This window comes from Nycticebus coucang, chromosome 11 (assembly GCF_027406575.1).
Source record: "Nycticebus coucang isolate mNycCou1 chromosome 11, mNycCou1.pri, whole genome shotgun sequence".
In the NCBI taxonomy this organism is placed as follows: domain Eukaryota; kingdom Metazoa; phylum Chordata; class Mammalia; order Primates; family Lorisidae; genus Nycticebus; species Nycticebus coucang.
Genome location: NC_069790.1, coordinates 10,713,160 through 10,738,239, shown reverse-complemented (window position 1 = coordinate 10,738,239; position 25,080 = coordinate 10,713,160). Strand labels below are relative to the sequence as shown.

The 25,080-nt window shown below is 46.9% G+C and overlaps 1 protein-coding gene and 3 non-coding genes across 8 annotated transcripts; all 4 read right to left on the bottom strand.

Moving 5' to 3' along the window:
* Positions 1 to 8,932: 8,932 nt before the first annotated feature.
* Positions 8,933 to 20,371, bottom strand: TBRG4 (transforming growth factor beta regulator 4). 5 transcript variants are annotated; one of them, XM_053609646.1, is made up of 12 exons: positions 20,306 to 20,360; positions 18,481 to 18,545; positions 18,082 to 18,341; positions 14,345 to 14,668; positions 13,528 to 13,699; positions 13,111 to 13,268; positions 12,286 to 12,396; positions 11,197 to 11,341; positions 10,681 to 10,926; positions 10,363 to 10,474; positions 10,135 to 10,249; positions 8,933 to 9,232 (listed from the first exon to the last, which is right to left on the bottom strand). In XM_053609646.1, the coding sequence occupies exons 3-12, from the start codon at positions 18,184 to 18,186 to the stop codon at positions 9,131 to 9,133; spliced, it is 1,590 nt and encodes a 529-aa protein (XP_053465621.1). In that variant the 5' UTR covers positions 18,187 to 18,341; positions 18,481 to 18,545; positions 20,306 to 20,360; the 3' UTR covers positions 8,933 to 9,130. The 5 variants fall into 5 exon arrangements, 4 of the variants coding, with proteins under 4 accessions (XP_053465621.1, XP_053465619.1, XP_053465623.1 ...); XM_053609644.1 differs by having other exon boundaries at positions 18,082 to 18,545; positions 20,306 to 20,371; XM_053609648.1 differs by lacking the exons at positions 18,481 to 18,545; positions 20,306 to 20,360 and adding an exon at positions 17,586 to 17,738 and having other exon boundaries at positions 18,082 to 18,211.
* LOC128560600 (small nucleolar RNA SNORA5) lies at positions 13,361 to 13,494 on the bottom strand. Its single transcript, XR_008373081.1, has one exon. It is a non-coding gene; the product is annotated as a small nucleolar RNA SNORA5 (small nucleolar RNA).
* Positions 13,884 to 14,021, bottom strand: LOC128560601 (small nucleolar RNA SNORA5). The gene has a single exon (XR_008373082.1). It is a non-coding gene; the product is annotated as a small nucleolar RNA SNORA5 (small nucleolar RNA).
* Positions 14,875 to 15,008, bottom strand: LOC128560599 (small nucleolar RNA SNORA5). Its single transcript, XR_008373080.1, has one exon. It is a non-coding gene; the product is annotated as a small nucleolar RNA SNORA5 (small nucleolar RNA).
* Positions 20,372 to 25,080: the final 4,709 nt, after the last annotated feature.

The following is a 25,080-nucleotide window of genomic DNA, read 5'->3' as shown; positions in this document are numbered from 1 at the left end:
AAAAAAAAAGAATAAAATAGGGCAGTGCCTGTGGCTCACAGGGGTAGGGCACCAACCCCATATGCTGGAGGTGGCAGGTTCAAACCCAGCCCCAGCTAGAAACTGAAAAAAAAAAAAAAATAAATAAATAAAAATAAAATACTAGGAATAAATTTAGTAAAAGTAGTTCAAAGTCAGGAAACTCCAGAACATTGCAGAAAGTAACTAAGAGTTAAATAAATGGGAAAGCATCCTATATTTATGGATCAGATTTAAAATTGTTAAGGTGATAGCAAAGCCCAAGATTTAACACAATCCCTATCAGTGTCCTAACTACCTTCTTTGTAGAAATTGATGAGTTGATTCTAAAATTCAAATGGAATTGTAGGGACCTAGAATACCCAAAACAATCCCGAGTGGAGAACACTTCCCTATTTCAATACTTACCACAAAGTAACAGTAATCAAGAGGCAGGGTGCAAAAGGCCACACACACATACCAACAAATCAATGGAATAGAACCCAGGGCCCCAAAATAAACACATACATCTATGGTTAACTGACTTTTGACCATTTAATGGGGAAAGAATAGTCTTTTCAACAATAGTGCCAGGACAACTAGAAAATCATATGCAAAAGAATAAAGATAATGCTTACCTCATGCCATGCTATGATTTGAACATTCCCTCCTAAACTCGTGCTCAAATTTAATAGTGGTTGTAATAGTATTAGCAGTGGGCTCTTATTAGCCTGTTCTCTACTAAAAATAGAAAAATTAGCCAGGCATAGTGGTGGGCACCTGTAGTCCCACCGACTTGGGAGGCTGAGGCAGGAGGATTGTTTGAGCCCAACAGTTTGAGGTTTCTGTGAGCTATGATGATGCCACAGCACTCTAGCCATGAAGTAACTCAGGAACAGAAAAATAAACGCTGCATGTTCTCAATTATAAGCAGGATTTAAACTATGGATACACAAGGGCTCACAGAGTGGTATAATGGACATTGGAGACTCAAAAAGATGAAGAATTACCTGTGGGGTCCAAAGTACACTACTTGGGTGATGGGTAGACCAAAAGCTCAGACTCTACTACTATGTAATATAATGTAAACATGTAATGGAATTCAACTTGTACCCCCTAAATCTATTGAAAAAAAAATTTTTTTAAGCAGTGGGGTCTTTAAGAGGTGATTAGGACATGAAAGCTCAGCCCTCAAGAATGGATTAATGCAGTTATTGTGGAATGGGTTAGTTATCACGAAGTAGACTCCTGATAAAGGATAAATTTAGCCAGTTTTTCTCTCTTGCCATGTGAGCCCTCTGCCATGGATGAATGGGATGACCCCTGCTAGACGCTGGAGCCATGCTCTTGGACTTCCTAGCGTCCAGAACCATGAGCAAAATAAGCTTCTGTTCTTTATAGCTTACCCAGTGCATTAGTCCATTTTGTGTTGCTATGAGGGAATACCTGAGCCTAGGTAATTTATAAAGAAAAAAGATTTATTTGGCTCATGGTTCTGCATACTGTACAAGGAGCACAGTGCCAGCATCTGCTTCTAGTGAGGGCCTCAGGAAGCCTTTAATCCTGGTGGAAGGTGGAAGGTGAGTAGGGAACAGCCGTATCACACAGTGAGAGAAGGATGGGTGCAATGGTCTCTCTCTTTCTCCTTTTTTTTTTTTTTTGAGACAGTCTCAATCTGTTGCCCAGGTTAGAATGCTGTGGCATCAGCCTAGCTCACAGAAACCTCAAACTCTTGGGCTTAAGTGATCCTCTTGCCTCAGCCTCCCAAGTAGGTGGGACTATCGGAGCCCACCCTGACACCTGGCTAATTTTTTCTATTCTTGGTAGAGAGAGGGTCTCACTTTTGCTTAGGCTTGTCTTGAAATCCTGAGCTCAAGAGATCCTCTCTCCTTAGCCTTCCAGAGTGCTGGGAACACAGGGGTGAGCCACCACACCCGGCTGGGTACAACATTCCTTTAAACAACCAGCTCTCCTGTGAACTATAGAGGGAGAACTGACCTTGAGGAGGGCAACAAGCCATTTATGAGGGAACTCCCATGACCCAAACACCTGCCACCAGGCCTCACCTCCAACACTGGAGATCAAGTTTCAACATGAGATTTGGAGGGGCCAAATATTCAAATCATATCACCACGTCTGTGGTATTCTAACAGCAGAAAATAGACTAAGATAAAAAAATTGCTGCTGAGAAGTGGGGCTATGGCTATTACAAATACCTGAAAATGTGGAAGCAGTTCTGGAACTGGGTAGTGAGCAAAGATGAAAGAATTTCTAGTAAGCTAGAAAAAACCTGTATGGCCATGAATGGAGCATTAAGGGTGGGTCTGGTGAGGGCTCCAAAGAAGAGAGCTTAAGGGAAAGTCGCAGTCTTCTTAGAGACTACTGAAGGTGACATGACCAGAATGCCGACAAAAATAGGGAAAGTAGAGCAGGTGCCGTGGCACATACCTGTAATCCCAGCATGCTGGGAGGTGGAGGACGGAGGATACCTTGAGTTCAGGTGTTTGAGATAAAAAAAAAATTTTATTAAAATTACTACAATTTTATTAAAAAATAAAAAAGGTATGGATGATAAAGGACATTCTGATGAGATCTTAGGAAGAAAGTGTTGCAAAGCCGAGTAAAGGTCATTCTTGTACAACAGCAAAGACTTGGCTGAATTGTGTCCAGGTTCAAGGGCTTTCTGGGAGGCAGAACTTAAGAGCAATGAACAAGGCTATCTGGTGAAATATAGCCTGAAGAAATATCTCAGCAGCAAGGCATTCGAGCTGCTGTGTTGCTACTTTTAATCACATATGTTTAGGTAGGAAAGAAATGACCTAAAAATGGAATTTGTAATTAAAAGAGAAGCAGAACTCCCTTGTTAGTATAGTGATGAGTAACCAAAACAAAAACAGATAGAAAATATTTATCAACCCAGCTACTTGGGAGGCTGAGGCAAGAGAATTATTTAAGCCCAAGAGTTTGAGGTTGCTCTGAGCTGTGATACCACAGCACTCTACGAAGGGCAACATAGTAAGACTGACTCAAAAAAAATTTTTTTTCAAAACAATAAAAATGAGGAGAACTCTGTCTAGGGTGAAACATGCAGGCAGAACAGAAAGATGTGGAAAAATTTACATCCTGGCCATGTAAAGAGGAAAAAAAGCCTGTTCAAGAAAGCAAACGAACAGTGTGACCAAGTTTGATAAGACCCATAGACAGAAGGGATCATGAAAAGAATGGGAGAAATACCGCAGAAGGTATTTCAGAGATCTTAGAGGCAGCTCTTTCCATCAAAAGTTGAGTTCCAGGGCAGAATGGTTTTGGGAAGTGGGCTTCGGGTGCAATTCAAAGGCTCACTGCTCAAGGTTGCCTTGGCCTCTGCTCCCTGCATTCTCATCTGTCTTAGCTGTGGCTCAAGTGGGCCTAACTGAGCTCAGGTTGCCATTCTGAGGGGCACAAGTGGTAAGCCTTGGTGGCATCCACATGGTGTAGTTTGCAGGTGTGTAGAATGCAAGAGTGTGGAGGCATGGCTCCCTCCACCTGGATTCAAGGGTTGTCATGGATAGCCTATAGGACCAGGCAGAAATTTGCCTCAGGGGAAAGCCACTGCAGGGGATCCCTACTAGGTAATGACTAGTCAACCCATGAGAATGAGCCCCAAGAACTGCAGAGCTACTATTGTGCAACATCCCCATAGAGAGCGAGTATGCTATGCCCAGCAAAGATATAGGGGTGGGGCTGCCTGAAGCTTTGTGGGCCAAACACCAGTGTGACTGGGATTTGGGATATGGAGTCAAAGATTATTCTCCGGCTTCTTCTTTTTTTTTTTTGAGAGTCTCACTATGTTGCCCTTGGTAGAGGGCTGTGGCATTGCACTCACAGCAACCTCAAACTCCTGGGCTTAAACGATTCTCTTGCCTCAGCCTCCCAAGTAGCTGGGACTACAGGTGCCCACCATAATGCCCCGCTATTTTGTTGTTGTCGTTGTTTAGCAGGCTTGGGCCAGGTTTGAACCCACTAGCCCTGGTGCATGTGTCTGGCACCCTAAACACTGAGCTATGGGCGCCGAGCCTATTCTTTGGCTTTAAGATAAAATTTTGCTCAGCCTGTTGGGTTTTTGGACTTACTTGGGACTAGTTACCCCTTTCCTTGTCTACTTCTCCCTTTTGGAATGGAAATGTCTATCCTATGAGTGTATTTTGGAAGTAGATATCTGTATTTTTTTTTTTTTTTTTGGAGACAGTCTCACTATGTTGCCCTGGGTAGAGTGCTGTGGTGTCAAGTTCACAGCAACCTCAAACTCTTGGTTTCAAGAGATACTCTTGTCTTAGCTTACTGAGTAGCTGGGACTATAGGCACCCACTACAACGCCTGGCTATTTTTTGCTGCAGTTGTAAGCAGGCCCAGGCAGGGATTGAACCTGCCACCCTCAGTGTATGTGGCTGGTGCCATTAACCACTGTGCTACGGGTGCTGAGCCAGAGATCTGTATTTTGGAAGGAGATAACTTGTTTGATTTCATTGGCTCACAACTGGAGGAATCTGCCTCAGGATCAATCATGTCCTAAGTCTCACTCATATCTGATTTAGATGAAACTCTGGCATTTTGAGTGTGGAATGAATGCATTTTTTTGGGGGGGGGGCCTGGGCTGGGTTTGAACCCGCCACCTCCGGCATATGGGACCGGCGCCCTACTCCTTGAGCCACAGGCGCCGCCAGGAATGAATGCATTTTGAGACTAGGACCAAGGGTAGAATCCTGTGGTTTGAATGGCCCCTTTAAAATTTAATTGCCTTTGTAAAGTATTAAGAGGTGGAGCCTTTAAAAGGTAATTAGGCCAGGAGGGCTTGGCCTTCAGGAATGGATTAATGCTGTTATCTCAGGAACAGGTTCCTGAAAAAAGGATTAGCTTGGCCCTATTTTCTGTCTCAGGTGCTATCTCTTGCCATGAGATGCCTTCTGCCATGGGATGACTGACTAAATGCTGGCACCATGCTCCTGAATTTCCCAACTTCCAGAGTCATGAGCTAAGCAAACTTACCCAGTCTATGGTACCCTGTTATAACAGCAGAAAACAGACTAAGACATCCCATACAAGAATTAACTGAAAATAAAGCAAAGACTAGAAGAAAACACTGAAATAAACTTCATGACCTCATGTATTCCTTAAGATTCTTAGATATGGCACCAATAGCACGAGGAACATAAAACATACATAAGTTGGGCCTTATCAAAATTAAAACTTTGTGTTTTGGGCGGCGCCTGTGGCTCAGTCAGTAAGGCGCCGGCCCCATATGCTGAGGGTGGCGGGTTCAAACCCGGCCCCAGCCAAACTGCAACCAAAAAATAGCCGGGCTTTGTGGCGGGCGCCTGTAGTCCCAGCTACTCGGGAGGCTGAGGCAAGAGAATCGCTTAAGCCCAGGAGTTGGAGGTTGCTGTGAGCTGTGTGAGGCCACGGCACTCTACCGAGGGCCATAAAGTGAGACTCTGTCTCTACAAAAAAAAAAAAAAAAAACAACTTTGTGTTTCAAAGAACATCATTAAGAAAGTGAAAATATAGCCCACAGAATGGGGGAAAGCATTTGATAGTCATATTTGACAAGGCATTTATATTTGGAACATAGAAAGAGCTCTTACAACTCAATAACAAAAGACAAACTTATTAAAAGATGACAAAGTATCTGAATAAATATTTCTACAAAAAAACCCCATGCAAATAGTTTAAACTTATGCCCAATATCAATCACCTCATACCCCAAACATGGCTAGAATAAAACTCAGATTACAGTGGAGTTCAGGATGTAGAGATGGGAACCCTCTAACACTGCTGGGGGGGAAGTAAAATATGTGCTGCCACTTTAGAAAACAGGATGGTGGTTCGTCAAATGACTAGGCATAAAGTCACCATAAGACCTGGCAATTTCACTGCTAGGTATAAAACCAAGAGAAATTAAAACAATGTCCACCCACAAACCTGTAGATGAGTATTTACAGCAGCATTACTCATATTAGCCAAAAGGGAGAAACCAACACACATACAATGGAATGTTATTCAGCCAAAAAGGGCATGAATACTCAGACATGCTACAACATGGATGAACTATGAAAACATCATGCTAAGTAAAATAAGCCAGTCACAAAATGCCACTTCCTATATGATGCCATTTATGTGAAAATTCAGGGTAGGACACCTATAGAGCCAAAAAGATTAGTAGTTGTGTACAGCTGGGTGAGGGGATAGGGCGGTAAGAGTTAAAGGGTACATGGTTTCCTTATGAGGTGATGAAAATGTTCAAAAATTGATTGTGGTTGATGGTTGCACATATCTGTGAAGAGACTAAAAAACACTGATTTATATATTTGAAATAAGTGAATTATGAAATGTAAATGTTATTTTAATAAAGCTCTTAAAAATAAAAGAAATAAAAGCCATATATCAGCCTGAGAAGAGTAAGACCCCATCTCTATAAAAAATAGAAATATTAGCCCAATGTGGTGGAGCACCTATAGTCCCAGCTGCTTGGGAGGTTGAGGTAGGACTACTAAGCTTAGGAGTTTCAGGTGACAGTGGGCTATGATAATGCCACCCTACTACAGCTCTAGTGACAGGAGACCCTGTCTCCCAAAAGAAAAAAAAAAAACATACAGATGGGAAAGGAAGAGATAAAAAATATTCCTATTTGAAGAGAATGCCTGTCTACATAGGAAATCCAAGGGAATAAAAAATGCATAAAACTAATAAGTTCAGCAAGATCATACAAGCATCAATCCCATTTCTACATACTAGCAGCACACACGGGAATAACAAATAAGAACATGATGTTCTTTACTCCTAAACATAACGTAGGCATATAGTTCACAAAGATCACACAACATTGACGACATACCTAAATAGACAGGTGTCCACCAGCACCTGCAGATGCTCAGGGCCTTATATGAAAAGGCATAATAGTCTGGGAGGCACCTGTGGCTCAGTGAGTAGGGTCTCGGCCCCATATACCAAGGTTGGTGGGTTCTATTCCCAGCCCCGGCCAAACTGCAACAAAAAAATAGCTGGGCTTTGTGGCATGAGCCTATAGTCCCAGCTACTTGGGAGGCTGAGGAAAGGGAATCGCCTAAGCCCAAGAGTTGGAGGTTGCTGTGAGCTGTGACGTGACAGCACTCAACCCAGGGAGACATAGTGAGACTTGGTCTCAAAAAAAAAAAGAAAAAAAAATCAAAAAACAGCATTACACGTATATAAAAATTATTAAAATAAAGTCAATGACAACACAAAAAGTTGAAGATGTGGATGGCCTGGATCCTTCATACATTGCTGATATGAATGTAAAATGATACGGTCACTCAATTTTCTTTTTTTATTTTTATGGTACAATTACTCTAGAGAAGCTTGGTACTTTCCAAAAAATCCTCAACACATAAACTCCCTAAGACCTGGCAGTTGCATTCCTGGGTGTATTTATCTCAGAGAAATGAAAATTTACACAAAAGCCTAGGCACAGATTTTCTGGCTACTTTATAGCAAGAACTAGAAAGAATCCAGATGTCTTCCAACAGGTTAAGTGGGTGTTAGAGCCGCACAATGGAACAAAGAGCAACCCAGCTGTAACAAGGAATGAACTACAGGCAAATCAATTTGATTGAATGAGAATTCAAATTCTCAGAGAACTTTTGAGAAGTGAAGAAATCCAATTCCAAAGTCTGCATTCTGTGATTTCCTTTGTGTGCATTCTTAGAATGACAGAAAAGTTTTGTGGTGGTTACAGACAGGGAGGTATGAAGATAAATGGCAAAGCAAGGGCACCGTGTGGAGATGGGAGTGTTCTCCAGCTTGACTTCTGCTCATGTCAGGGCCAGGCTGTGACCCTGCATCCTACTCTGGATGGGAATCACCAATTGTTTTCTTACAACTGCACAGAAACATGCAGTTATCTCAAAATGTAAGTCAGGGGCCCCAAGTGGTGAACAGGCCAAGCTTTTATTTCCTAAGACACACACCAAGCCTCCTCAGTGGTTCTTATGATTCCTTGCCTCATTCTTGTAGACCCTGTGCTGCCACACCACCAGCACTTGTCCTTGCTGTCCCTTCACTTTGGGATGCTCTTCCCTCTTCTGAACCATCTCTGGCTGCTGTTTCCTCACCCAGTGGGTGAGGCATCACTCAGCGGTGGCAACCCAACAGCCTATGCAAATGACAAGACTGTGCTGACCTGTGCCCAACAGCTCCTAGCACATCTGACACAAAGCTACCCCAATGCTTGGGACAGTGGCCAGTCTTCGCGCAGACTTGCTCTTTGCAGGAGAATGGTCTAGAGTGGTAAGCAGGCAGCAGGCTCCTCTATTCTGAGCCTCTCCCCGCTATTCCCCTCCAGCCCTGCTGGATGGGACCCACAGTGGCCCAACTCCCTTTCAGTCAGGTTCTGCCAATGGGAGTCTCCACTAAGGTGAAAGGTAGAAACCCTGCTGCTTTCCAGCACTAGCAGCCCCTGGAGCAGCAGCAAAGGCCTCCAGGACCCCATCTGGGCAGCTGGTTCCTGCGATGGGGGCACAGGCATTCACTGGACATGGTGATAAGATTAGGAATGAACTCTAGCTCTGGGCCTGCAGTATCAGCCAAGTGGGTTCTTCTCTCCCAGAGCCTCCCAAGTGCCCACCCGTCCCCTCATATCACTTGTCACCCCAGGTTGTTTGGGTCCCTTCCATCTACCTAGGTGTGAGATGACAGATGGGAGGGCGCTTCCCTGCACTCTGATGACAGATGGGAAGGGTCCCCTGAAGAAGACAGATGCTGGGAGAGATGGGCAGTTGAAGACCTTGGTCTGTCCCTAAAGCCAGCCCCTTCTGCTGACAGGCAGGAAATTATAAAGGCAGAGCCATGGAGAGCCACACCCTGTATGGGGAAGTGAGAGCGATGGGGTGGGGCTGACAAAACCCCAGGAAGCCTCCTGGTGTCCAACACCAAAATTAAACATTTATTACCCATGAGAGGATGCTGTCCCTTGGAGCTGTTGGCCACCCTCCCCGCTCTGGCCAAGGTCCTGCACTGAGGTTTGTTCTCAAGGATGACACCTCTTGCCTGCCCAGCACCAATGGCTAGGCCTTTGGGCAGAGTCAGCCCCTAGGCGTGCAGTCCACACTGCTGGCACAGGTCACTTGGCCAACACCTCAGCCACTGCTTTGCGCATCTTGTCTTTGAGGTAGGCCCCTTTCTGCCATTCAGACTTGAGTTCCACCCACTCATAGAACGGGACCTGGAAGGAAACAGATCACAGAGGTTGTGTGTGTGGGGGAAACCCCTTCCAGCCACTGTTCACTCGCTGCCCTAACACTGACCCCTCACTGCCAGCACTAACAAGTGACCAAAAGCTCTGCACACCTGCCTCTCAGCCTCTGACCTCAAGGCAGGGCCCATGGAGTTGCAGGCAGTGTAGGTGGTTAGAGGATTCTGCACCATTAGTGTCAGAGGTGTCTGAAAATTATGCAGAGCCTAAGAAGGGCTTCTGAATTTTAAAGCAGTATTGTTAAAAAAATCCTACAACAACCCAAAGAAAATGTGACAGAACACGGTGTGGCCCATAAAGCCACACATTTATTCTCCAGGCCCTCTCAGGAAAGCTGTACACTTTTGGATTTGGCCAGTGTTTTGCAGGTGTGTGCCTGGGATGTATGTCTTTCTGCTTCTGGATCACACCACAGAAGGGAGCTCTGTGCCATGACACTGGACTTGGGTACTCTGCCATCTTCCCCTTTCTAAGAACAGGTCCTTATCAAGGAGGCAGAGCAACAACCCTTGCAGCTCCGCTTGGATGCTGCACCACCCTCCTAAGCTTTAAACCCCATCTGCGACAGAGCTCAACCCTGCTTACCTCCAAAGCTGAACAAACAGGCTTGGTGACCTTTCTGGATAGACCTATGGAGGCCAAGCACTAGGTCCTATGTTGGAGGCTGCACAGGGAATAGGGGAGCTGGAAGCAGCCACAATCCACTGGAAAACTCACTTTCTGGGCTCCTGGGAGAGGGGCTGGGTGCCACAGCCTAGGGCTCTGTTTGTACCTTTTTGGCTCCAGGCCTGGTTGTGATTTCACCCAATCCCCACTCCAGTGTGGGTAGCAGCTTCTCCCATGCAGTGACCACATGAACAAGAGGTACTCACGTCCACCACGAGGAAGCCTGCAGCCAGCATGTGTCGCCGGGCCAGGACAAAGCGACCCAGCAAGTCCTTGCTTCGGCTGTTGAAGTTGGGGAACTCCCACCGCAGGAAAGCTAGCCTGGCAGGAGGAAGAGGCGGCTGACAGGCACCCACTCTCCCAGCCCCTCAGAAGGGGGAAGGGAAAAGCAGAGAAAGAGCAGGAGCATGCCGCCCGGGCCCCTGCACACCTACCTCTTAGCCCCAGGAGGTAGCAGCTGGCTCCCAGCTGGCTGGGCAAGGTGAGGTGCCACAAAGTCCCTCAGGGGTAGAAACTGGCCATCAGCATCCAGCAGCACCTCAGCATCTGAGAAAGGGTGTGGGATGCCCCTCAGAGACCTCTACCCTTGGAAGGATGGACAGACGGTGTGTGTGTGTATGTGTGTGTGCGCGCCCAAGTTAATGTCCTGCAGCTCTCTAGGTCAGTCCATGCTGCAGAAAGGGCAAGGTTAGAACCGTTCTATTAGGATTCAGAAAGAATCAGGCCCCATGCCAAATGGGAAAGATCCTCACCCAGCACCCAGCCGTATTTCGTGGCCACCTCGAAGCTGCCCTTGTTGGCACTCCCCAGTAGTCCCTTCAGAATCCCTTGTAGCTCCTTCTGCAAGGGGGTCATCGTCTTGTCAAGGGCTAAGGACCTGGTGGCCACAGCTGAGGCCGGCAGGAAAGGACCTGTGTACTCAGGGTGCTCCAGCTGGGCAGTGGCATTGATGTGGAGAAGCTTCTGAAAGGTGTTCTGATCCTTCTGAGATGTGCCCCCTGGGGGATGAGAAGAATGGGAAGGGTGGGGTACGCCAAGGGTCAGGACGATGGGGGGAGGCCCGTATGGGAAGCAGCAGCACCCCCAGCTTAGCCCAGTTCTGTGGGTTAGGAGGTAGCAGAAGGAAGGTGTGTTGGCCACTGAGTATGAAGGGAGAAGGAGTGAAGGTGGTGAGCAGCACGGATCTTCTCCCATCTCTGCTCTAATTTCTCACCTGGCTCTATGCACCAATCAGGGAGCCCCTCAGCAATGGGGGGTATGGGGCTCACCTAGAAACTGGGCATGAAATTCAGGGCAGAGGACAGCTCGCAGCTCCTCTTCCCTCGCCTGCTGCAGTATACACAGGGCCCAGACCAGGTCCACCTGCAGGGCTGGCTCCAGGCCTGCCAGTGCTGGCTCCAGCTTCTCGTGCACCTGAGAAAGACAGGGTGTAGTAAAGAAAGCAGGCTTTGCCCAGGGGCTGCAAATAGCCACAAGCAGACCATAGTCTGTCATGTGGTCTCAGCCTGGTCACACTGAGGTCAGAGGTGGCTACTGGGCAGCAAGAGGCAGAATCCTGGCCTTTGCTCAAGTCTGGAACAATCCTGGGCTTAAAGGTACCAGCAATGTTCCTCTTACCCTAAGACCACTCTGGACAGAAGGAAGAGCGCTACCTAATTGCTGGCATTTGAAAGGTTTACCTACACTCTGCCCACTGGCAGGGCCCTAGGGCACAAAAGTCTCTTCTCTAATAAGGTCTCCAATGGGAATATGGGACAAGGGAAGAGGTGTCTCTGGTCCTTTAAGAGAACAGAGCACCTAAGGGGTAAAGTAGCCACAGTCCTGCCCCCCTCTACTGGCTGTTCTTAAGACTGAGCCAGGCAAGCCCCTGTCCGAGTCTCCCAGAGTCTGAAGCCTAGCCTGGTCAGCCCACCTTTGTAGGATACCATGGAGATCTTCATGAGGAACTCAGCCCTATCACCCTAAGCTGGTTCTGTTTAGCATGGAGCCCTTCCTCTGCCAAGCCTTCCCAGCAGGTCTCTGGAGTGGCTCCCTGGAGCTTCTGAGCTTCAGCAGGGCATTAATAGAAACGAGATGCACTCTCCCAGCCCTGCCTGGTAGGGGAGTCAACTGGATGGCACAAAGGATTTCCTGTTTGTTCTCAATGAGCTCCAGGATGCCAGGCTCTAGATAGTTCCCCCTCCCCTCCCATGCCAGGCCTTCTTACATCCTGCTTTAGCACCTAGGAGTCCTGTGCCAGGCATAGCAGACGCTTCCTTCCTGCCCGGCCTGAGCTGCCCCTCAGAGGATGGCTCATGAGCCCTTAGCTGGCTAGGGAGAGGGTAAAGGTTGGGGAGTGGGAGATCCAGGGACTGTACCAGGCTGAAGAACTGATCCTCTTGTTCTGGATGGAAGTTTAGGCGGGCAAAAGCCAGGACCATGCTGCACAGGTGGGGCAGGATGACGTCCTGGGCTCTCTTCAGGATGTGCTGGGCAGGTCAGGGACAACAAAGGGACAGGATGAGGTGTCTAACCAGGACGCTGCCTTCTACCCAGATCAGAATCTGAGTGAAGCCTGGGTAGCCAAAGGCAACTACAGGACTCTCCGCCCAGGACCTACATGTTGCTGGGCACACAGCAACTTCCACAGGCCAGACCCTTCCTCACCCAATAGCAATGATCTATAAAGGACAGGGGACACCTAGAAACTGCCTCCTTCTGACAATGGCTTTAGAAATATTCTCCAACCAGTATACTTAATGTAGACTAATCACATGTAAATGTAAGGGCAGGCCTCATCTTTCTTTACAGTTGCATTTGGGGATGGTGGCAACAGTTCAGCAGAGAGGTCTGAGTCATTCTCAGCCTCACTACCTGCATCACTGCCTGTTAGAGCAACCCGAAGATGGATGGAAACATTTGTAACAGTCGATGAAAAAAACAGGAATGAGTTCTCAAATGTTTTTCCACCACTAAGTAATCTTCTTCCAAATAAGTCAAAAAATAAGAAATATGTATTTGCCACCCCCAAGTGGGCATTTTTAGACTGGCTTTGCTTCCCCAAAGCAATGGTTCATAACAGATGCCCTAAGTCAGTGCCTCTAAGTTGGGGCCAGTCATGGAGAGCCCCCAGGGCCCAGCTATCCTCAGTGGTGTGGAGCTGGTTGGCCAGGCCTTGGATCCTGGAGTCAGCCTCAGCTCACCTGGGCAAAGGCCTCAAACAGAGGCAGGTTAAGCCACTTGAGGAAGGCGAAGGATTTGGCGCAGTGGGCCACCTCACCAGGCGTCAGGCTGGGCATGAGGGACAGCAGGTCAGCAGCCAGGCGCTGAGACACTTGGGTCTGGTGAAAGCCGAGTTTGCCTTTAGGACAGAGTAGACCACAGGATTTAGCTGGGGAAGGTCAGCGGTCACCGGCCAGCTCCACCCTACTTTAGCTTTGAGGTCTAGAAGATTGATGTCTGTAACCAAATTTATCCCTGAACCTGGGACAGAGGAACAGGGCCCATGGGTCACAGTGTTTCTGTGGCAGCCTTCTGGGTCAGTGCCTACCACAGGTAGGGCATGCACTTTATTTGACACAGCTGCTGTTCTCCTCTGCCGTTCTGTTGGAAGAACTCACCATAGCCATACGCCAGGTCCAAGAGCACGCCTTTTGTCAGAGGGAAGGGCTTCTGCACAAGGTGGTAGGAGATGGCCCGCAGCAAGGGCACAGACCGCCGGTTCTGAGCTGCCAGTGTCACCAGCACCTTCCGCAGCTCATTGGGGCCAAACTGCTCCACCAACTCTAGGCACTGTCAACCACAGCCGCGTGGGGGTCAGCTCAATGGCCTGAGGTGGCAGGGACGAGCTGGGGGCAGGGGTCCCATCCAGTGCAGCCCCTACGAGACAGCAACTGGGCCTGAGCTGACTAAACACAGGCCCATCTGTGCAGGGCCTGCAGCCTTGCCTGCCCCAGGGAACCCTGAATCTGGTGCACAATGTCCATAGCCAAACTTATCCCTGGGTCCCAGGGGCAGGGGACTCAGGGCTTAGGAGCTACAGAGTTTACTGTGGCAGTCATCTGGGCCAGTCCCCACTATGACAGATATGGGGACTGAATTTGACTTGACTGCAGGGCTAACGCTGAGAGAGAGTGAGACATGCAGGGGCTGGCTTAGGCCTGGCTAGCACTTCTGTGTAACTTTAGGGGCTGCCTGCCATGCGTACCTCTCAAGATTGTACTCTTGATGGGATTTTATAAAGGTACAATCAGGGAAGCACTTGTGTTGGGAGAAGCAAGTGGGTAAATGGTGCTTGATCAAGGTGGCCAAGGAGCAACCACCTGCTGCTGCCCAGAGTCCTCTAGTTCTTCCCCACGTGATACCTGAGCTTCCCAGGCTCTTGTCCCAATGCCTTGGGGAAGGAGGCCAAGTGCCACCTGCTCTTGGGCCTTGTACCTTGTCTTCCAGGCGGTTCATCAGCGACTCCGAGAGGTGCCCCACCTTCATCATGATGGCCACCACTGTGCGGCCATCTTCAATTTCTGTCCAGCGCCTCTCCAGGTGCATGAGCAGCTCAGCCAGCAGCTCCTGAGAGTGCTGCTCCTGCATGTAGGTGACACAGGACTCTGCCAGGAAAACCAGGTGCTTGTAACTGAGCCTCCGCAGGCGCCAGCGGATCTCCTGCTCCACCGACAGCAGCATCTTGGAGTCCCTGGGGAGTGCCAGAGCATACAGGCTCCGTAGCAGCTTCACGAGGGTCCCATTCCACACCACAGTTATCTAGGCAGGGAAAGAACACAGGTGAGGTCACACGTGGCACCCTGTTGATCCCGTGAGTTGGGAGCTACCTCTGTGAATTTCCTCTTAATGGGCATTTACTACAACTCTTCAAAGAAGACAAGAGTTAGCTCCCCAACCTGTTCTATCAGGGCCCCAGAGCTCAGAGCTCATTGAAGAACGTCACTCAGTTTTGAGGTCTAGAAACTTGCTGTCTGTAACCAAATTTATCCCTGAGCCTGGGACACAGGAACAGGGCCCATGAGTCACAGTGTTGCTATGGCAGCCATCTAGGCCAATGCCTACCATGGGTAGGGAAGGCACTGAATTTGACACAGCTGCAGGCATCTACACAGCTCCCTTCAGGCAAAGGTGAGGTCCAAAAGCATGCCTCTAACCCTACTCTAGCCTCAAACAAATTGAGAATTTCTGCTCCAGGTGGCCAAGGTCATTTGCTATTGCTTGCGAACAGATCCCTGGGTAATAAGAGAAATTCCCTGAGTGTCTCTAATGAAAATTTGACTCGAGATGGCTGATTATACAGAGACCACACCCTTTTCATACATGGCCCTGGCTACAGCTCTGTGTGGTGAGCAAGCAGACATGAGCTGCAGATAAAGCTGTCAGGTCAAGACTGGAGGTCAGAGAAAGAGTCTGAGGGATGTAACCTGATGGCCAGGTTTGCTAGGATCAGTTCTATCACTAACTTTACTTGCAATGATGATTAAAAACACTGACTTTTCTCTAGTAAACTGTTATTTTGAGTCTGAAAAGCTCCAACCCAAGAAAACAATCCTAACAATTTCTAGGGACATGAAGTTTCTTAGGAACACAACTGCTGCAAAAGTAAAAAAGATGACATCTATGCAAAGCAAGGGTGGGGACTCAGTATGCCACTGCCTAACCCTCTAGGGGCATGTGACCCAAACACCAGTCCCTTGACTGTCAGCAGAGGCAGGTGCTCCCCATGCAGGAAGCCTTTGATGTGCAGGTAAAAGGACCCCTGGTATCACTAAGCCCTGCAACCTCAAATGCCGAAGCTTCCTGGGGATGACCAAGCTGGTAGCATCCCCAGAAGTACCTCTGAACAGGTTCTAACTAAATTCCAGCCATCCCCTACACACATACTCCTATAAGATGCTGACACCCTGTGTGGTATCATCAACCCCACTGTAAACAAAGGTCAACTTATTTCTCTGAAGTATCAGAATAGTTCTGGGTCCAGAACCTGCACCCTAGTCCTGCCCTCTCCACCGCTGCCTGCTTTGTCTCTGAAGAGGTGGACTCTGCTGTGCAGGGAATGTGCCTCCAGGTCTCAGAGATGTGGGGGCCCAAGATTTCACCACGGGCAGCAAGATCTTTGGTTGGATAGTACTTCTCCTCTTCATCCCTTTGGCTCAAACCCCATCCCCGTGGAAGGGAGCAGATGGTAAAACAAGCATGAGTGTCATTTTCTGCACCAAGTCTCTCAATGCTGAACCCCCACAGCCTCAGTCTCTACCTAAAAACTGGGGAATGGAAACCACCTATATATAGAGGTGAGCTGGGGACAGAGAAGCCACTGCCTGAAAGATGGGGGAGGAGTTGAAGCCTGGGGGCTTGCATCTTTCTAGTTTCACGGACAGTAGGAAAATCTTTTAAAAGAAAATACTGAGGCAGCGCCTGTGGCTCAGTTGGTAAGGCGCCGGCCCCATATACCGAGGGTGGCGGGTTCAAACCCGGCCCCGGCCAAACTGCAACCAAAAATAGCCGGGCGTTGTGGCAGGTGCCTGTAGTCCCAGCTACTCGGGAGGCTGAGGCAAGAGAATCGCCTAAGCCCAGGAGTTGGAGGTTGCTGTGAGCTGTGTGAGGCCACGGGACTCTACCGAGGGCCATAAAGTGAGACTCTGTCTCTACAAAAAAAAAAAAAAAAAAATAGCCAAGCGGTGTGGCAGGTGCCTGTAGTCCCAGCTACGTGAAAGGCTGAAGCAAGAGAATACCTTAAACCCAACAGTTGATGTTGCTGTGAGTTGTGACACCACAGCACTCTACCAAGGGTGACATCCTGAGACTCTGTCTCAAAAAAAAAAAAAAAAAAGACACGGGGCTTGGCACCCGTAGCTCAGTGGTTGGGTACTGGCCACATGCACTGGGGCTGGTGGGTTTAAGCCTGGCCCGGGCCTGCTAAACAATGACAACAACAAAAATAGTTGGGCGTTGTGGCAGGAGCCTTTTGAGGTTGCTGTGAGCTGTGACACCATGGCACTCTACTGAGGGCAACATAGTGAGACTATGTTTCCCAAAAAAAAAAAAAAAGAAAACACTGCCATCATTTACATCCAAAATATTAATACCTGCCTTGCAATTTTGTTACAATGGTCAGTTGTGTATTCCCAAGACTAGCTTCAATCATGTGTGAGTAGAAGAGTCAATAAACAACAAATAGAATTATATCCTAAGAATAAGAGGGGTCATGATTAAGTTCATTTTATGAGCTATATTCTCAAAAAAAAGAAAAAAAAGCACATTGTGACCCTAGTACACATACACACTTAACTTAAAAGTTCCATGAGACAGTATCCCCCTTACTAGGTGTGATGAATTCCGGTATTTTCTTCTTTTTTAATTCAATTCCCCTTGGTCTTCTCTACCCACTTGGATTCTAGTATTTCCTACCTGGTTAAAAAATTGGTGTAGTCCTACTACACCAATTTTATAATTGGCAACTTGAAAAACACACATTTACTGCAAACCTTTCCTCTTCATCACACCTGACAAGTAGCCACATGTTTTCATTGCCCGAACACTTGCCTTCCAATGTAGACCAGAGTTAGGGCCAATTTAGTCAGAACAGGAATCTGTACTCCTTTTGTTTGCACATGGAGCCCCAGGGAAGAACCTAAGAGAAAAGAGCCCTTCCTCATAGTGAGCAGAAACTGACCTCTGTAGTCTAAGTTTTGGTCCCCAGTGCCATACAAAGCGTCTTGTTGTCTCTCTCCCTGTTCATCCTTAGAGGGTCCGAGCATGGCTAGGTCATGGCATGCCCATCTCAAGTTTCAGGGTCCTTCCATCTGTCATGATGCATTTCTTCCAGCTATAAGAATGGTGCCAAGCCATCAGCCAGATGTTAGAGAGTGGGCAATACAAGTGAAAACTGTATGGTGAGGGGGATAACACCCAAGGAACTGAGAGTAACCTGCTTGCTTCCCAGTCCCTACACTTTTATTGCTGTGGGTCTTCGATGCCTGTCTGTAAGATATGGATAACCATATTTGCCTAAGAGAGTTCTTGTGAGGATAAACAGAGGAATCTATAAAAACAAAAATATCACAAGACACTGAGGACCCCTACCTATAGCTGGTAAGCACTGGCTGCTATGGACTCAGGAGTCTCTGGGTGTCTTCTTGTCCAACCCCATAGGCAACACTAGCACCCACCTCACTGTTGACTAGTTGGAGAAGTTTCTGAAAATGGGCATTCTGGATCAGTGAAGTCTTGTCTTCTGGCTTTAGGGACAGCAGGCGGGAGAGCTGGATGACCATGAGGGCTGCACGGTTGTGGTTTATGTGGTGACCACTATCAAGAAGATCCAAGAGCTCCTCTGGCCTGGTGGCCTTCTCAATAAGCTGGTCCACCTCCTGGTTCTCTGGGTAGGGAGTAAACACTTGTTCCTTCTCTACCAGCTCCGTCAAGGAACCTGGGAAGTGGGAACTGGGTGAGGTGACTGAAGAAGTCAGAGTCTTATGGGCTACCCTCGCATGTCTTAGTTGGCCAACTGGAGCCATAGCAGGGGCCAGATGGGCAGCTTCTTTCAAGAGGCATGTGCATCGCTTTACCAGGCGAACTGCCATGATGTCCTGGGTAGCAGAGAGATAAGACTCCTAGCAAGTGATTCCAAACCCTAAAGAGAAAAAGGAGAGAAGGTGGTCATATAGGGGCAGTGCCCGATGCATCAACTTAGGAGAAAAACATGACAAACGAAATAAAGTCATAGCCATCCTCTCTGTAAAATTAGCCTTAATCTTTCTCCTTGTTTGACTACTCATATACATGTACGTGACGGTATTTTCTGAAGTGAAAATCTTAGATTTGATTCAGTACAGAATGCTGTCAAATATCAAAACTCAAAAGCATTATAGCTTGGGTTGGGGAGTTTTTAGTCCTGATTGTGCTTTACAATCACATTGGGAGTCGTTCAGTACTTCAGATTCCTAAGTCCTGGCTCAAGATCCCTGAATGGGAATCTCTGCAGACAGGGCTCAGACAAGATTAATTTTTGTTTTTATTTCAGGGGTAACCAGGATTAAGAATTACTGGCTTACAGAAAAAAAAGAAAATATTTTAAATCAGAATGATACTGAAAGGCACAGTACATATAGGTCACATCCCCAAGGTTTCTGTGGATACATACTAACACTACAAATGTGGGAGTTAAGCTTCCAAAGTTAGATTGCAATACTAACCTACTTTAAAAAGAAAACCCCAAAACACTCCCTTTGCCAATTTTTTTTTTTTTTTTTGTAGAGACAGAGTCTCACCTTATCGCCCTCAGTAGAGTGCCGTGGCGTCACACAGCTCACAGCAACCTCCAAATCCTTGGGCTTAGGCAATTCTCTTGCCTCAGCCTCCGGAGTAGCTGGGACTACAGGTGCCCGCCACAACGCCCGGCTATTTTTTTGTTGTAGTTTGGCCGAGGCTGGGTTTGAACCCGCCACCCTCGGCATATGGGGCCGGCGCCCTACCCGCTGAGCCACAGGCACCGCCCTCCCTTTGCCAATTTTTTAGAGCAAACCTCCTGAACCAACAATAAAAAGCACTTTATAACATGGCCCAGAATGAGCTTTCTAGTTTTATCTCCTCTCCCTCCCCATAACCCAAGCCCACTCTAATCTGGCCTTTTATTTCCATTCCACCTTGCAGGGCTAGCTACCTGTGCACCCCTCCTCCAACCAGGGCCCAGCAACACACATTTTATCTTTTCAGGCTCATACCAAATATTACCATCTCCCAGCAATTTGTTACACAGCCCTATGATGTTGCTTTTGACAATTTTATCAGCCAGTCTAGCTCAGTGGGGTGATCCAATGACCTACGCATTACATTTGAGAAGGGCAAAATAAAACTTTAACCTGGGCTTCGCTTCTGCCAAAAGAGCACGTTTGATCTCCATTTCCTGGAACTTGGTACACTGCTGGCACATTTTATTTTTACATGAGTGAATTACTGCAGCTGTAAAAAGCTTCGTCTAAATCTACATAAAGGAAAAATAATGACGTGTAGAGAGGAGGAGTATTTGCCCAAGAGAAACGTCTACCACTTCCTGAGCCCAAGCACAATAAGGAAGCGCTAGAAAACCTTGGGACGGGGAACCTGACGCCTTCTGACTTCAAGATTCTTCTTTTTTAAGCACCAAAAGAAGAAAGAAAAGCTTCGTCTTTCTTTGCTGCGCCCTTTTAAATAAAATAATTTGTTCTGCAAAATTTGGATTTAGTCAGAAGGCCGCACTTAAAGGACGTATAAGTCCACATTTCGCCTGTGGCCGCAGGGTCCCCACCTGCCGCCGTCCAGCCACCTTCCAGCCACGCCTTTGTGCCCTGCAGACCCACGCCCAGCAGCCCCTTATTCCCGTGGCATCAAGCCGCCCAGAGTACCAGCACTGACCTCCATCCGCCGTCCGCATCGCCCTCGGACCCATGCGGTTCGGCGCGCCCGCGACGTCACTGGGAGCGCCACCGGAAGCGAGGCTCCTCGCGCTCCGCCCAGCGGAAAGCCGAGCCCGCCCCACCCGCCTCTTTTGGCCCGGCGCCATCTTTGCTGAGAGCACGTGGCGCGTGGTGGGCCGGGGAATGAGAGGTGGGTGGTAGAAAAAACAGCCTGGAAAGGAAGGCTGGAAGGCTTGGGTCCCCTTCGGCCAGTATTCCATCTTCATATGGAGTGCGAGAGCCATACCCACTGGTTCCATGTAGGAACGCTCGTGAGCCCGCGGAAGCCTAGGCTGGAGGGGTGGGGACCGCCATGTCGGGGCCGGGCGGGCTGCTGCTGGGAGACTCGAAGTCCGGGACGCAGATTTGGAGCCCCAGCTGAAGGTCTCGAGGAGATGTAGGCAATTTGTCTGGGCCTAGCGATTTTTTTTTTTAAAGTCTACTATTGTAGACTTTTATGTGCAATCTCCTGAATTTTAAACAGTGGCATTTAATTACAGAGTAATTAAAGCGATGTATCCGAGTTCCGCATATATGGACTTCGTTAATTTTCCTTATTGCATCGTTTTGTATTATCCATGGAGTTAATAATTACCGTGCTTTCTTTTGTTTAATTTCCATGTGTTTAATCGTACATTCCACCCCAGAGCCTTCAGCAGGTGTCTTGTCAGAAGACAAAATTGTGACAGATTTAGTCATTTTATCTGTTAAAACTTTAGACAAATCAAATTTACCCGTTTAATTGCGCAAAGAACTTTGACAACGCGCCAATTGAAAGAAACCGACCACAGAGGCCACATAGTGTGCCTGTGAAATGTCCAGAATAGGTGATTCATAGAGTCAGAATAGATGAGTGATTTTGAGGGAGTGGTGATGGAGAGAATGGAGAGTGACTTGGGTATGAAGTTTCTTTTTGAGGTGGTGAAAATGTTCTGGAATTAGTTATGGTTGCACATCACAGAATACTTGTGACACAAGTGTGTGACATGTACATGTGTGTATGTGTACTACATACGTGTAAAGTATATATGTGCTGTTTGTACAGAGCTTCTAAAACCCTTACTAAGTCTAGAGGGATTAGGGCATCTTTTATTCATAATAGGCCCATTTCTGCCATGCCAGAGTTTATGCTAATAAGTGGCTTTTGGGAGCTGATTGTCGGAGGAACCAACCAGGTGATTAGCAGGTTAGAACTTTAACCCCCACTTATTAACCAGGAAAGGAAGGAGGTTGGAGATTGGTTTAATTACTATTGATCTGAAGGAAGAAACTGAGGCAAAATTAATAGAAATGGACAGTTTGGGTCAAAATAAGGACAGCTGCCAGGAAACACAAATAATGTTGGCTCCAGCCTTTTTTACAAGCAAGTTTTCAGAGGCAAAAGGGTCAAAGTTGTTTGTCAGAAATTCTCATTGGTTCAGAGAGACATGATTGATTAGTTATTGGCTGTACATTACTGCTGAACTATAGGGTATGAGTTAAGGTGTTCAGTGTGCAGCATTGTTAGGTTAATTTATATCTATGGCAGCCATCCAGAGTCCACATAGCAAGCAGTGTTAGTGGGGTGTGACTGCTGTCTTGTTTTCATGCCTCTATGGCATGAGAGGAAGCTCATGTTCATGTTTCTTTTTTCATTACCAATGGTCAACGATGTATTCAAGCATGCCTATGTGATTAACCTCCGTGAAAATCCCAAGTGATGGAGTTTAGAGACCTTCAGAGTTGGTGAATTCATTCACATGTTGGAAGGTGGCACACACCAAACTCCACAGGAATAGAAGCTCCTATGCTTGGGATTCTGCCAGAAGTATTGTGGTTAGAGAAATAGTTTTCCTTAGGATCTTGGCCTAAAATCCTTATAATCTGGATGTTTACCTGTATCATTAAAATAACATACTTTGCAATAAACCAGTAAACATAGGTTCTATACTCTTGTTACTGGTGTGGGCTGGGCCCTTGGACTCTCTGTGCACAGAATTTAGCATGAGGCAGTCACAAGCTAGGTTTTACTGGGTCTTGTTCTCAGACATAAGGGAAGCAGCACAACGCTAAGTCCTGATTCCCTGAAGGGAGTTTGGGAGAGTTTTAAAGAGTCTTAGGTAGGGAAAGGGTTCCATGTAAGCATGGAGGTGGAGGTTTCTTGTACCTGTGTAGTTGTATTCATGTTTCTTGTGTGGTATGTCTCATTAGCATGTTAAATCTCCACCCCAGCATGACTTTTAGCACTAAAATGAGATTATAATGAGGAAAAATTCAGGGTAAGGTCTGTTTGGGCTCCTTTTTGGCTCGAGTCTGGTTTCTGTGCCACAGGATCCTTATCAGCTAGTCAAGCATCTTGCTTCAGGGGTCTTAAAAAACATTACTTAAGAGACAAATGGTTGGGCCCCTCCTTACATAAGCATGGGCAGAATTCCAGTGGCTAGGAGGTCATTTTTTTTCTTCTACTGTTAAATTGGCCTGGGTCGGCGTGTTGCCTCCCTTGGTGGGAAGTGAAACCTGAGTTGTCTCTTTACATTGTCTCATTCTGAATGTGTCCAAAATTTATGTATTGAAATCTAATCCCAATGTGTTGGTATTAAGAGGTGGGGTCTTCTGGAGATGATAAGGTGTTGAGGGTGAAGCCCTTGTGAATGGAATTAGTATTTTTATAAAAGAGGACTGAGGGAGCATTTTTGTTCCTTTGCTCCCAAACTGAACTGAGTCTCTTTCATACAAAATGGAAAGCCACACACCAAAGCATCAAATATTTGTAGAGAGAAAGTTTTTATTACAAGATGGCGGAGCAAGGGAGGCAGGAACTAGGCTTAAATCTGTTTCACCAGTTTGGGACAAGTGTTTTGGGTTAGGGAGGACTGTTTGGTTTGCAGAAGCACAAGCAGGGCAGGTTTTAATGGGAAGGACTTCACACAAGACTGGTAAGGCTTTGGAACGAGGGGCCTGAACACTGGGCGTTCCTAGAGAATGAACCCCTGACTATTGAATGTTTTCCAGTGTTCAGGTTCCAGCAATGTCCCAATCTTAGTTCTGTGGGGTTAGACTTTAGTTCTGAGTGTTACTTGAGGTCAGAGTTTTCTGTGGATGCTCTGGCTCTGTAACTAGAAAATTCTTAGTTCTGAACCTAGAATATTGGACATTCTGTTAACAATGGTATGACCAGATATGATTGGTCCAGCAGCTTCATCTTTCTCCTGCCATGTGAGAACACAGCAAGAACGCATCGTTTATGAAGCAGAAAGCTTTTGTTGGACACAGAATCTGCTGGTGCCTTGATCTTTGACCTCCCAGTCTCTAAAACTGCAAACGATAAGTTTCTATTATTTATAAATTGGCCAGTGTATGGTATTTGTAACAGCAACCCCAGTGGACTAAGAAACAATAGGTAAAGTATTCCCTTGAGTTCTGTGAGCTGTTACAACAAATTATTAAGCCTGAAGAGGAGGTCATAGGAACCCCTGGTTTGTAGCCAAGCAAGACAGAAGTGTCAGAAGCCTAGGACTCACAACTGGCAGTTGAAGCGAAGGCCATCTTGTTAGACTGAGCCCTTAACCTGTTACTCTGGGTATTAAGTGTCTACTGTGGTTTGAATGTTTGACCACTTCAAAACGTGTTGAAAATTGATCTGCAATCTAACAATATTGAGAAGTGAGGTCTTTGGGAGTTGATTGGGTCATTAACCAACCCAATTAATTTGTAGACTAATCCACCATGGGTTAATGTTCATGGATTTATGGGTCACCATGAGAGTGAATATATTAGAAAAGTGGGTTAGTGCTCTCTCCTGAGCCCACTCTCCATGTGATGCCTTGCCCCACCACAAAACTCTGCAGAGAGTTCCCACTAGCAAGAAAGTCCTCACCAGTTGGTCTCTTGATGTTGGACTTCCCAGGTTCTAGAACTGTAAGAAATACTTTTCTTTTTTTAGTAAATTATGCAATCTCAGATACTTAGTTATAGTTACAGAAAATAGCCTAAAGTTGTTTCCAGCTGTTTCCAATTAAAATTAATTGTAGGGCACCGACTTGATGCCCACAGAGAACTGGAGAATTGCTTGGTGTGGAAAACCCACATATTTTGATAGGAGAAGCGTTGTAGTTAGAGAAACAATTTTCCTTGAGTGGATGTCCTTGTGTTTAGGAAAACTATTGTATTTTCCTTTATTACTGAATTATACATTTTAAAAGTGCGAGTTTTATGGTTTGTGGATTATATCTTAATAAAATAGCTGTGTTAAGGAAAAAAGAGTGTTAGGCTAATGAAAGGGAACCCTTGCACGTGAGCAGGGCTTCCTGATAGTGAGCCTCCCTATAGGGCCGTTTTGTGGGGTAACTTCTGCAGTCATCTTTTTAGGTCTTTTGCTCTTGGGTTGGTGAGATTTTCTGAGGCTTTTCTTTTTTTTGAAATAGAGTCTCACTATGTTGCTCTTGGTAGAGTGCTGTAGCATCACAGCTCACAGCAACCTCCAACTCTTGGGCTTAAGAGATTCTCTTGCCTCAGCCTCGCAAGTAGCTGGGACTACAGGTGCCTACCACAACACCTGGCTATTTGTTTGGTTGCAGTTGTTTAGTTGGCCCGAGCTGGGTTTGAATCTGCCACCCTTGGTGTATGTGGCTGGCGCTGTAACCACTGCTACGGGCGCTGAGCCATTCCAAGGATTTTCTTAAGGGGGAGTCTGGTTGGGGAAGACAACTGGGTGGGACAGTAGATGGTTTGTGGTCTCAGGTGTTAAGTGTGCAT